The sequence below is a fragment of the Triturus cristatus genome, chromosome 1_1, assembly GCF_964204655.1.
Source record: "Triturus cristatus chromosome 1_1, aTriCri1.1, whole genome shotgun sequence".
NCBI lineage: Eukaryota > Metazoa > Chordata > Amphibia > Caudata > Salamandridae > Triturus > Triturus cristatus.
This window is the reverse complement of record NC_140579.1, coordinates 12,291,995-12,306,051: the sequence shown is the minus strand read 5'-3', so window position 1 is coordinate 12,306,051 and position 14,057 is coordinate 12,291,995. Positions and strand designations below refer to the sequence as shown.

At 43.3% G+C, this 14,057-nt stretch overlaps 1 protein-coding gene across 2 annotated transcripts in view; it reads left to right on the top strand.

Moving 5' to 3' along the window:
• Window positions 1-12,174, top strand: part of LOC146869128 (E3 ubiquitin-protein ligase TRIM39-like) — an 88,807-nt gene extending 76,633 nt beyond the window's left edge. For both annotated transcript variants that reach the window (XM_085626974.1, XM_085626183.1), the window contains one exon: window positions 11,105-12,174. In XM_085626974.1, coding sequence (XP_085483100.1) covers window positions 11,105-11,619 — 515 coding nt within the window. In that variant the 3' untranslated portion in view covers window positions 11,620-12,174. The remainder of the gene's footprint in view (window positions 1-11,104) is intronic.
• The last annotated feature ends 1,883 nt before the right edge of the window (window positions 12,175-14,057 follow it).

The following is a 14,057-nucleotide window of genomic DNA, read 5'->3' as shown; positions in this document are numbered from 1 at the left end:
ATTTGTTGTTTACAATTTTGAGGAGTATTTTGTTGATCTCTCGCGTAGCTATTTAAAAGATAATCGCTTGAAGTGTTGAGTTACCATTTCGCCGTTTTATTTGGGGAAATAGCCTGTCTCACCTCACGACCAGTGTTAGTGGGTATGATGTAGCCCCACTTGAATTTTGTATATCTGCTGACGGCAGATCATTCTAGTTAGTAGATTAATCTAATTGACTGCACGTTTGTTGCCAAGTTTCAACTTTCATGGTGTTATCCCCCTATATTCCTAAATTCTATATATCGAGGACTGATGTTACACCCCAATCTTTTGTTGTTATATATGCCGGAGGCTTTATTGTCTTTCCAGGACTATGCCTATTGTCATTTGCTCCTATATGCCATATTTTAGGGCTGTGTATACTTTGTGGCCAACTCTAAGTTAAATCATCCTGCTGAGTTTTCTTGTTATTTCCTATTGTTGTTTTAAACGGGCAATAGATCTGCTTTTGATTGCCATATTCAGAGATATGTAGGCTGTGTGGCAAAGCTACGTCATAGAACACCATGGAATTTCCTCGTTCAGTCCTGATGTTGTGCTTGACAAGCGATAGATCCACCTTTGCTCTAGTTTTAGCAATTGTTTTTCGTTGCAGCTGTCTGGTAGTCTCTCAATTACAGTCCAAGTAAAGTCATCTTCACTGTGTTTCTGCGTTTGAAAATGTCTCATCATTTTCGTGATGGTTTTACCGCACCTAAATGTACTGCGGTGCTCATTGATCCTGATCTTGACCTTACGTGTGGTCATCCCGATGTATATTTTATTGCAGATGCACGTCATTAGGTAAACCACATTATGGCTGTTGCAATTGCTGAAGGACCTTTGTTCCCATGGTGTTTTGAGGCCCACGTCGATTGTTTTGCTCTGTGTTGTTAATTTGCATACACTACATGATCCGCACGGGTAGTGTCCAGTTACCTCTGGTAGATTCCAGAGTGTGCTCTGTTGGCCTGTTCTGCCTTGTTTCTTTTTTGGTCTGGTATGTACAACAGAGTCTTTGATGGATTTACCTCTCTTAAATGCAAACAATGGTTTCTCTAGTTTAAGTCCCCCAGAGTTCAGTGTTCTCCAATGTCGTAGAACTATGTTCTTTACACTGTTGGAATCTGTTCCGAAGGTGGTTACGCATACCAGTTTTTTGTCATCCAGTTTCCTTTTTGGTTCCAAAAGCCCTTCTCTGTTGCAGTTTTTTGCCCTTTTATATGCTTGTTTGATCAGTTTAGTAGGGTAGCACTTTGTCTTCAATTTCTGTGTTAATTTTTTGGCGTGAATTTCATAATTTGTTTTTTCCGTACAATTTCTCCTTAGTCGTAGGAATTGGCCTACTGGCAAGTTGTCTCGCAGCGCTTTAGGGTGGAAGCTGTCATATCTGAGGAGGTTGTTGGCGTCTGTAGGTTTGTAGAACACTTCCGTTTTTAGTGTCCCCTCCGCTGGCCAGATTTTCAAATCCAGAAATGTGATGGAATCTTTTGTTAGAGTCATTGTAAACTTCAAAAATTCATCCCTGTTGTTTAGCCATGTCAGAAATTCTTTTGCTTTGTCGGCATCTCCTTTCCAGACTATAAAGATATCATCTATGAATCTTCTCCATACTCCCAAGTTGGATTGGTACGGGTTGGAGTCACTATAGATGAAACGTGTTTCGAAGTCATGCACGTACAGGCATGCTACACTGGGGGCGCAGGTCATCCCCATTGAAGTTCCATGGGTTTGTAGGAAATACTCCCCTTCAAATTCAAAGTAATTTCTTGTTAGGGCTAATCGTACACATTGAACCACAAATTTTATCGGTGTTATTGATGACCAGTTTTCCAGACCCAGCAGATTTTCGATCACCCTAAGTGAGGCCTCTTGTGGAATACTGGTATACAATGCTTCCACGTCTAATGTCATTAGGTAGTCGGTGGTAGGACTGAAGCTCAAAGTTTGAAGTTTCAATAAGATGTCTTGTGTGTCTTTAAGGTACGAGGGCATCCTCTGCACCATTGGTCGCAAGAAATGGTCGGCAAATCTTGACAGTGGTTCGAGAGCCGAACCAATGCCTGACACAATCGGTCTGCCTGGCGGTGGATGTACGTTTTTGTGCACTTTCGGGAGGATGTAAAAGTATGGAGTTTTTGGGTCAAGTTCTTGTAAAAAATTTTCTTCTGCCTTGGTAATCCATCCCTCTTGTGCTGCTTCCGAGACCATCTCTTGTATTTGGGAATGGGTGCCTAAGCAGAGAGCTATAGGATTGATGGCTAGGAAAGACATTCTAGCCACAATCCTTTTCACTCATAGTCAAACACAAGCAGTATGATGATCACGTTGTGTGGTGTATAGATGTGGATGTGATGTGGCGGTGAGCAAATTGAAATGATTAATGTATTACACTAAGCCCTAAAATAGAGAGCACATAGTCAGGTGGTACACCATCACTACAACTAAGAATCAAAGACTACGAGCACAAGACGGGCTGTAGATAGATTCATGTTGTTGTGTCGTCAAAGAAATACATGTTAACTTTGTGTTCCATGTCCAATAGAAAAATTCTACTGAAGTCGGAAGGCACATATGGACAGGTGAGTGCATTAGGCCTCACGTACGAATGAGTTGCATGTAAGCACATGTACAGCTAAATCGCAGGGACCTTATAGCATAAGGAAAGGAAAGATATCGCCCTGACGAAGGCCCCCAGACCCGATTGGGCTACAAGACGGGCCGAAACATGTTGGCACACGGTTGAGGGTACAATTGAACAAATCGAGTTCAAAGAAACCCCGACAATAAGTTTTTATTGATATCATGAGTGCCCAATAATAAAGGATTTAAAATAGGGTACACTCATAGGTATTTTTAATTTGATCTGGTTCCCTGCCTAACCAGTGGTTCATTTATCTAAGAACTCCCAGTATATCTTTGGTTGAGTCCGCCCAGAGAGTACCACCTTCTCTGGGTGTGGAGTAACTGCCTATGATGAAGCATGTCACTATTATGTGAGTGAGGCTTTTACTTCAATATCTTTGATATTCCACCTGTCAAGTAGATAGTTGAACAACATCTTTATACTACTCTGAATTTGGTATTTCGCCAATTCAATAGTGGTTGCTTTTTGTGAAAAAAAGTTACTCTGGGAGAACGCAACCACGTTGTTTATTCTCTCACTCTCTGTTTGTGATAAAAGAGTTCAGAGGGGCCTCCATAGCCCTGAGAGGTTTCTGAAATACACCTCCCTAGAAGAGGTGTGGCACACCTGACATAGTTTGGATCAGGTCACCCGACAAGTCTGGGGTATCTTGACCCCACAGACTTGCAATCATCCCGCCAAGATGGCCGAGGGATTAGCGTATGACGAAGATGAAATATCATCCATTTTAGCTATGCCACCACTGATCTCCGACACTACTCACACACGTTAACCAAAACAATGGCGATTGGGATTCTCTAACGGAATTGAAAAGGACCCAATTCAAAACTTTACTTCACGGAGCCATCATGACTGAATACTTGAGGGGTAATATAGCACCCAACGGGTTGATTGTGGCAAACTCCCCACGAATTTTCCTGAATGACCCTGAATTTAGACGCAGCTGGTCCTTGATCGCATGGAAATGCAGCAGGGACTGGATGGTCTTAATTATTAAGACTGCTAAAAGACTCTCAGATGCCCTCCTTATTGAAATAAAAACACTGGAAAATGGTTTGAAAACTCAAATCACAATTGCACAATTCAAAAAGAAACTGGACGAAAATAATAAAGTAATTAATGAGTACAAAGAATATCTTACTCAAGCAAAAATTACAAAATTTCAGAAAGACTTGAAAAAATTTAAGTTTGAGAGTGTTTTTCCATACTCGAGAGAGGATTATACCCCAACAGACAAAGACAACTCAGATTTCTCAGACACAGGAAGCACAGGCTCTGGCAACTATTCCAGCGATACATCATCTGAAGGCCGAAAAAGCACCAATAGACGCAGAGGCAACAACCCAAGAAGAAACAGAGGCCCATACATGCAAGGAGGAATACAACAACAACCACCCTTTGGATGGAACCCCTTCATGCAAGCGCCCTTCCAACCACCACAGTTTGGATACCCGTGGCAACCCTATCAACAACCTTTTTTAGGGCGAGGCCGAAGACGAGGAGGAGGCAACCGGAGAGGGCAACGGGTTCAATGGGATACAAACAGAGAAGACCTGACAGCACAGGACCAGGGACCCAGCACGAGCAAGAACGCACGGGAATACTGAACCTGAGTAAGAGAATCCTCTCCCAACAACAAGAAAATGTCCTAAAAAAAGGACTAGGCTTTGTCCCGACGAATCGGTCAAATTTCTTTGATTTAAGAATTGAACTTGCCGAATTCTTTCGCAGACTCCGTCTGTCGGTGTTCTTTGCAGAAACAGAGGGACCGGAGGACCTGAGTGAATTGACAGATAAAAATACAGGCCTACGTAAAAAATCGAAATTCATCCCCCCGAATCACACAATGCCACCGGCATTACTAGCCTTTGAGAAGGCAGTAACATTGGATATCGACGAATTGAAAGATAACACCAACCAAAGATTTAACAACTTCACATTGATTGAACGGCAGACACTGGCAGAATTTGACAAAATGCAGGATGTCATAATTAAACCAGCAGATAAAGGAGGAGCAACGGTGATACTACCCATTGAGATGTACAGAAATGAGTGTATGAGATTACTTAATGATCGACGGAATTATTCACGATTACAGAGAGATCCAACTGGGAGTCTGAAACGAGAAATACAAGAGATGGTCTCGGAAGCAGCACAAGAGGGATGGATTACCAAGGCAGAAGAAAATTTTTTACAAGAACTTGACCCAAAAACTCCATACTTTTACATCCTCCCGAAAGTGCACAAAAACGTACATCCACCGCCAGGCAGACCGATTGTGTCAGGCATTGGTTCGGCTCTCGAACCACTGTCAAGATTTGCCGACCATTTCTTGTGACCAATGGTGCAGAGGATGCCCTCGTACCTTAAAGACACACAAGACATCTTATTGAAACTTCAAACTTTGAGCTTCAGTCCTACCACCGACTACCTAATGACATTAGACGTGGAAGCATTGTATACCAGTATTCCACAAGAGGCCTCACTTAGGGTGATCGAAAATCTGCTGGGTCTGGAAAACTGGTCATCAATAACACCGATAAAATTTGTGGTTCAATGTGTACGATTAGCCCTAACAAGAAATTACTTTGAATTTGAAGGGGAGTATTTCCTACAAACCCATGGAACTTCAATGGGGATGACCTGCGCCCCCAGTGTAGCATGCCTGTACGTGCATGACTTCGAAACACGTTTCATCTATAGTGACTCCAACCCGTACCAATCCAACTTGGGAGTATGGAGAAGATTCATAGATGATATCTTTATAGTCTGGAAAGGAGATGCCGACAAAGCAAAAGAATTTCTGACATGGCTAAACAACAGGGATGAATTTTTGAAGTTTACAATGACTCTAACAAAAGATTCCATCACATTTCTGGATTTGAAAATCTGGCCAGCGGAGGGGACACTAAAAACGGAAGTGTTCTACAAACCTACAGACGCCAACAACCTCCTCAGATATGACAGCTTCCACCCTAAAGCGCTGCGAGACAACTTGCCAGTAGGCCAATTCCTACGACTAAGGAGAAATTGTACGGAAAAAAACAAATTATGAAATTCACGCCAAAAAATTAACACAGAAATTGAAGACAAAGTGCTACCCTACTAAACTGATCAAACAAGCATATAAAAGGGCAAAAAACTGCAACAGAGAAGGGCTTTTGGAACCAAAAAGGAAACTGGATGACAAAAAACTGGTATGCGTAACCACCTTCGGAACAGATTCCAACAGTGTAAAGAACATAGTTCTACGACATTGGAGAACACTGAACTCTGGGGGACTTAAACTAGAGAAACCATTGTTTGCATTTAAGAGAGGTAAATCCATCAAAGACTCTGTTGTACATACCAGACCAAAAAAGAAACAAGGCAGAACAGGCCAACAGAGCACACTCTGGAATCTACCAGAGGTAACTGGACACTACCCGTGCGGATCATGTAGTGTATGCAAATTAACAACACAGAGCAAAACAATCGACGTGGGCCTCAAAACACCATGGGAACAAAGGTCCTTCAGCAATTGCAACAGCCACAATGTGGTTTACCTAATGACGTGCATCTGCAATAAAATATACATCGGGATGACCACACGTAAGGTCAAGATCAGGATCAATGAGCACCGCAGTACATTTAGGTGCGGTAAAACCATCACGAAAATGATGAGACATTTTCAAACGCAGAAACACAGTGAAGATGACTTTACTTGGACTGTAATTGAGAGACTACCAGACAGCTGCAACGAAAAACAATTGCTAAAACTAGAGCAAAGGTGGATCTATCGCTTGTCAAGCACAACATCAGGACTGAACGAGGAAATTCCATGGTGTTCTATGACGTAGCTTTGCCACACAGCCTACATATCTCTGAATATGGCAATCAAAAGCAGATCTATTGCCCGTTTAAAACAACAATAGGAAATAACAAGAAAACTCAGCAGGATGATTTAACTTAGAGTTGGCCACAAAGTATACACAGCCCTAAAATATGGCATATAGGAGCAAATGACAATAGGCATAGTCCTGGAAAGACAATAAAGCCTCCGGCATATATAACAACAAAAGATTGGGGTGTAACATCAGTCCTCGATATATAGAATTTAGGAATATAGGGGGATAACACCATGAAAGTTGAAACTTGGCAACAAACGTGCAGTCAATTAGATTAATCTACTAACTAGAATGATCTGCCGTCAGCAGATATACAAAATTCAAGTGGGGCTACATCATACCCACTAACACTGGTCGTGAGGTGAGACAGGCTATTTCCCCAAATAAAACGGCGAAATGGTAACTCAACACTTCAAGCGATTATCTTTTAAATAGCTACGCGAGAGATCAACAAAATACTCCTCAAAATTGTAAACAACAAATCCTTCGCCGTGAGGGGGATCGAACACGGCGCACCAGACAGAAATGAACTACATTTCCCACAAGTCTTGTAGTTCAGCCTCATACAAGTCCGAACAGCTGCGATTACGTTGCGTGACGGTAGAGAATTGGGTTAGAACCGCCCTCCAATTAGGCTCGTGCACCTTCGGTTAAAAGCCGCCACCGCCGTACTCTCATCCCCGACGGCAGACGGTGTGGTTGACTAGGTGCAACGGCGGTGCGGTGTCCTTGATGAAGTAAGTGACAGCGAGGGAAAACTTTGTAATTAAGACGCCTTTTGTCCCGCATGATCTGTTTTGATAGCAGAGACGCCCGTAGAGTCTCTGAATGGTTCCAAATTGTTCTGGTTAAATAATTTTATAAAAAAAAGATTAGCGATAACAAAAGGGACTGCAAACAAAACATATACAAGAGGGGGAAAGTTCACCCTGCAACACAGGATTTGAAGATTTAAGTAGGAACACTGGCACGGAAACGAAATAAGTATAAATACCTCCCTGTATATATTCTGCCAAACCGAAAAAAGATAGAAACGCGGTAATAAGGTTCCGTAAACTAGAATCTTGTAGAGAACGAGATGTATATCATTAGATCGGTTTAGAACGTGATAATAGTTGCCTTTATTTATCTCTGACGCAGTGTTTGACTACAGGACTGCACCTGAACACACGAGATCTGCATGATGCCAGTAGGCACAGGGCAGTAGGTGAGCGCCGGGAGTTCTTAATATAATACTGGATGAAAGAGATATACACGATCCCTATGCATGGTGATATATTTAAGAAATGAATAAACAACACAACGAGGGAATGGGTGCCTAAGCAGAGAGCTATAGGATTGATGGCTAGGAAAGACATTCTAGCCACAATCCTTTTCACTCATAGTCAAACACAAGCAGTATGATGATCACGTTGTGTGGTGTATAGATGTGGATGTGATGTGGCGGTGAGCAAATTGAAATGATTAATGTATTACACTAAGCCCTAAAATAGAGAGCACATAGTCAGGTGGTACACCATCACTACAACTAAGAATCAAAGACTACGAGCACAAGACGGGCTGTAGATAGATTCATGTTGTTGTGTCGTCAAAGAAATACATGTTAACTTTGTGTTCCATGTCCAATAGAAAAATTCTACTGAAGTCGGAAGGCACATATGGACAGGTGAGTGCATTAGGCCTCACGTACGAATGAGTTGCATGTAAGCACATGTACAGCTAAATCGCAGGGACCTTATAGCATAAGGAAAGGAAAGATATCGCCCTGACGAAGGCCCCCAGACCCGATTGGGCTACAAGACGGGCCGAAACATGTTGGCACACGGTTGAGGGTACAATTGAACAAATCGAGTTCAAAGAAACCCCGACAATAAGTTTTTATTGATATCATGAGTGCCCAATAATAAAGGATTTAAAATAGGGTACACTCATAGGTATTTTTAATTTGATCTGGTTCCCTGCCTAACCAGTGGTTCATTTATCTAAGAACTCCCAGTATATCTTTGGTTGAGTCCGCCCAGAGAGTACCACCTTCTCTGGGTGTGGAGTAACTGCCTATGATGAAGCATGTCACTATTATGTGAGTGAGGCTTTTACTTCAATATCTTTGATATTCCACCTGTCAAGTAGATAGTTGAACAACATCTTTATACTACTCTGAATTTAGTATTTCGCCAATTCAATAGTGGTTGCTTTTTGTGAAAAAAATATCAGATATGTACCTGGCAGCCAAATAACATGGCCCGTCCCGGCCTCATTCGGTCCTCTGAGGGCCACAGAGGGCCCGCCCTTAGCCCGGGCTTCGCCCGGCGCGTCCCGCGAAGCGGGCCTCCGCGATGTTTGTAGGCGCCACCTGGCGCTTTCACCGCGTCAGCTCAACGCGCCGCCGCTGGGGCTGCCGGGAGTTTGAGTCCCGGGGCGGCGACGCGGTAGATTGCACCCGCTGCTTCTGTGGACGGTTTTGGCCCCCTTGTGACTCCTGGCGGTGGCGGCAGTATCGATATTGGTGTGGACAGGCGTGGACCAGAGAAGGTAAGTTTTGCTGCTTTCCCCACAATTCATGAGATCTTCCCTCACAGTCCACACTCACACCCTGCACTTGCAGTTAGGCCCGTCGCATCACGCAGATATGCTCTCATGCCATGCATGCACGCACACACACAACACCAGACAACAGTAGAGAACTGCTGCCCTGATTTCTGCAGATAATTCCTGAACACTATTTGCCGTTTTCCTGCTACAATTTCTGTAATTTCAGCCAAAGTGGAATGTGTCCCCAGTGATATCTGGTTGAGTGGTAATACTGCATGTGGTTATGCTGCACATGGCAATCATGCACGTGGGAATACTGCATGTGGTAATCCTGTATGTGGAAATACTACATGGGGTTATGCTGCACATTGCAATCATGCACGTGGGAATACTGCATGTGGTAATCCTGCATGTGGCTATGCTGCAGGTGGTAATACTGCCTGTGGCTATGCTGCAGGTGGTAATACTGCCTGTGGCTATGCTGCATGTGGTAATACTGCATGTGGTAAGACTGCATGTGGCTATGCTGTATGTGGTTATGGTATTTATTTTTTGGCCGTTTTATATGTATTTATCCGTATTTATTTTGTGTTTTCCGTATAAATGATGTTGTAAAACTGTACATTTCCATGTCTATTTAACTGATAGACGCGCACTCATACTTTGATATCTGTCGTATTTTAGCTATTGAAGCTCTACATAACAATATATCCACTGGTAAAAACTAGCATTATGATATAAAAGTATGTTGACATATGCTTCTATTTAAAGAAACGTCATTCTGTTTTTGATTTCCCGTGCTGTCCATCTGCTCAGCTGCTGGTCTATAATTCATGAAAGGCCGCACGGAGAGTCACTTAAAAGAAGCACAATTTTCTGTATTTATCAGCTTTAATAAATAAATGCAGACAGAAAAAAACATAGTTTTCTGTCTGTATTTTGCTCTAAAAATATGTAAAAACGGAAAACAGGGAGCCTTAAATACAGTGTACTGACTAGTACAGTATACCTTCTAGTAGCTCTGTCATTCTGTTTCATCTGATACTGTGTGCTCACTAGTACAGTATACATTGTAGGAGCTAATTTACTCTGTACCATCTAAAGCAGTGTACTGACTAGTACAGTAGACCTTCGAGTAGCTCTGACACTCCGTACCATCTAATGCCGTGTACTGATTAGGACAGTATACCTCCAAGCAGCTCTGTCACTCTGTTCCATCTAATGCAGTGTACTGACTTGTACAGTATGCCTTTCAGTAGCTCTGTCACTCTGTACCATCTAATACAGTGTACTGACTAGTACAGTATACCTTCAAGTAGCTCTGTCACTCTGTTCCATCTAATGCAGTGCACTGACTTGTACAGTATACCTTCAAGTAGCTCTGTCACTCTGTACCTTATAATGCAGTGTACTGACTAGTACAGTATAACTTCTAGTAGCTCTGCCACTCTGTGTCATCTAATACAATGTACTGACTCGTACAGTATATTTTCAAGTAACTCTGCACCATCCAATGCAGGGTACTGAATAGTACTGTATACCTTTTAGTATCTCTGTTACTCTGTGCCGTCTCATGCAGAGTGCTGACTAGTCCTGCATGACTTCTAGGAGCTCTCTCACTCTGCACAATATAATCCAGGGTACTGACTAGTACTGATTTCCTTGTAGGAGCTCTGTCACTCTGTACCATCTAATCAAGTTGCTGTTACTCTGCTATTGTAGTGTGCGTCGTGTGTGGTAGAGCAATGTAGTATGCTGCGTGTAGTGTGTAGTAGAATGTCCTGTGTAGTGCAGTGTGGTGTTCGGTGTAGTGTGTGCTCTGGATGAATACGCGCTTTAGTCTAGTGAGCAGTCTAGTGCCGCGCGCTTTAGTGTAGTGAGCAGTCTAGTGCCGCGCCCTCTAGCGCCGTGTGCTCCTTCCAGGTGTGGTGTACATTAATCATATGTAAAGCAGAAGCAGTAATTACAACCTTTCTTTGTGTCGTTAAATCTCTAATTGTGAATCTCTTCTCTGCAGTGATGGTGACTCTGGATCCTGACACGGCTCATCCTCGGCTCCTCCTGTCTGAGGGGGGGCGACGAGTGAGACTGACGGGCACAGCACAGACCCTGCCGGACACCCCCAAGAGATTCACCTACTACTACCCCTGTGTGCTGGGGAGCGAGGGGTTCACCTCCGGCAGACATTACTGGGAGGTTCAGCCGCTGCAGGAGGGGGTGCTGTGGCGTGTGGGGGCTGCAGCAGAGTCTGTGGACAGGAAGGGAGACTTCACATGGTCACCTGAGGGGGGAGTCTGGGCTGTGCGGGGGTGGGGGGGTCAGTACGAGGCTCTCACCTCCCCTGAGACCCCTCTGTCCCCTCGTGAGAAGCCCCTGAAGCTGGGGGTGTATCTGGACTACGAGGGGGGGCGGCTGTCCCTGTACAATGCGGACTCCATGGAGCTTCTCTACTCCTTCCCGCGGGCGCCCTTCACGCAGAGGCTCTTCCCGCTCTTCCTGCTCTGGGGAGGGGCGGAGCTGAGGCTGGTGTGAGCCCCCCCCCTCCCGCCCCCTCAACTGCCATCCACGGTTCAAACACCAACATTCCGAGGGACCTTCTTCACAATGACCCTCTCACCTGTTGCCATGACAACCAGAAGCCTCACGTGAAACTATGTATCTCTTCTCCTTGTACATTTTTAAAACAAGGGCAGACAATGTTTGCCGTGTGAATCATGCACCAAACCGCATGTAACATATCATAAAGTCTCTGCAGAATTAAACAAGCATTGGCTACGGTCTCGCCTTGTATATTGTAGAGCAGTGTGGTAGCTCTGCTCCGTACTGCAAACTTGGTGTCTAGTTCAGGGGCCAGTGGCATGGTGTGTTGTTATAAGGTGTGTGTTGGTGGGATGCATGTGGGTAGTGTGCTGGGGTGCATGTGGGTGGCATATGCATCTTTACAACAAAAATCACCAATTGTAATTAGATCAATAATGCTTGTCTGCAAACTATTGAAAGGGCAATAAGGGTAAATGTAATATGCATGGCCCCACGGACCAATCTAACATGTTTATAATAGTAAAATATTGATTGAAAACAACGAAACTACCGGCCTGTCGTTAACTCTTACTTTACTGTTTGTGTTTCCAAATTGTTAAATCCCTAACCACATCGATTGGCGGCAATTTCCAAGAACACACAGTCACTCATTGCAATGAACTAGCAACTTTGTTTTTATAAATCTACGAAATTTACTGTTCCCCATAAAGTACAATAAATGCACCAAATTCTACCCCCCAAAAAAAAGACTCTGGACTCACACACCGTTTGCCTCACAAACGCCCCCTCCCAATTACCAGATAAACTCTTCCAACACTTTTTTGTAAAGTCAAATCTAGTTCCACTGTAGCCTCACACCTCCCCACATACTCCTTGAAGGATAAGGCCACTAGCTACAACTTCCTTCTCACTCCCGCAGGAACCTTAATCGCCAAAGTTACATTGACATTTTTATTGTCGCCTGAAAACCTCTGAACACACAAAGAAATGTTCTTTGCAGCAGGCACCTTAATCCTCTGCAAAACTTTAGCATAACTGGAAACAGCCATTGGATAAAACTCCGATCTGTCTCCTACAGGAACATTAATTTCCAAAGTTAACGTTTACATTTTTATTTTTGCCTGAAAACCTATGAACACACAAGGACATGTTCTTTGCAGCAGGCATTTTAATCCTCTGCGCTACTTCAGCATGAGTGGAAACATGCTCTAGATAAAACTTCCATCTCTCTCCAGCAGGAACATCAATCGCCAAAGTTACCTTCACATTTTTAGTGTTGCCTGAAAACCTCTGAACACACAAGGACACGTTCTATGCAGCAGGCATCTTAATCCTCTGTGCTACTTTAGCATGAGTGGAAACAGCCACAAGATAAACTTCCGATCTCTCTCCCACAGAAACATTAATAGCCAAGGTTACCTTTACATTTTTATTGTTGCCTAAAACCTTACAGTCAGACAAGGACATGTTCTTTGCAGCAGGCACCTTAATCCTCTGTGCTAGTTTAACATGAGTTGAAACAGCCACTAGATAAAACTCCCATCACTATATTAATCGCAAAGTTACCTTTACATTTTTAGTGTTGCCTGAAAACCTCTGAACACACAAGGACATGTTCTATGCAGCAGGAATCTTAATCCTCTGCGCTACTTTAGCATGAGTGGAAAAAACCACTAGATAAAACTTCCATCTCTCACTGAAACATTAATTGCTGAGGTTACCTTTACATTTTTATTGTCGCCTGAAAACCTCTCGCTACACAAGGCCGTGTTCTTTGAAGTAGGCATCTGAATCCTCTGTGATCCTTTAGCATCAGTGGAAACAGCCACGAGATATAACTTCCATTTCCGTCCTGGAGGAAACTTAATCGACAATGTTACCTTTACATTTTTATTGTTGCCTGAAAACCTCTGAACACACAAGGACATGTTCTTTGCAGTAGGCATCTGAATCCCCTGTGATCCTTTGGCATCAGTGGAAACAGCCACTAGATAAAACTTCCATTTCCGTCCTGCATGAACCTTAATCGCCAAAGTTACCTTTACATTTTTATTGTTGCCGGAAAATCTCTGAACACACAAGACCATGTTCTTTGCAGCAGGTATCTTAATCTCTGTGCTACTTCAGCATGAGTGGAAACAGCCACTAGATAAAACTTCCATCTCTCTCCCACAGGAACTTTAATCGCCAAAGTTACCTTTACATTTTTAATGTTGCCTGAAAACGTGTGAACACACAATGACATGTACTTTGCAGCAGGCATTTTAATTCTCTGCACTACTTTAGCATAAGTGGAAACAGTCAATAGATAAAACTTCCGATGTCTCTCCCACAGAAACATTAATTGTCGAGGTTACCTTTACATTTTTATTGTCGCCTGAAAACCTCTCGCTACACAAGGCCGTGTTCTTTGAAGTAGGCATCTGAAT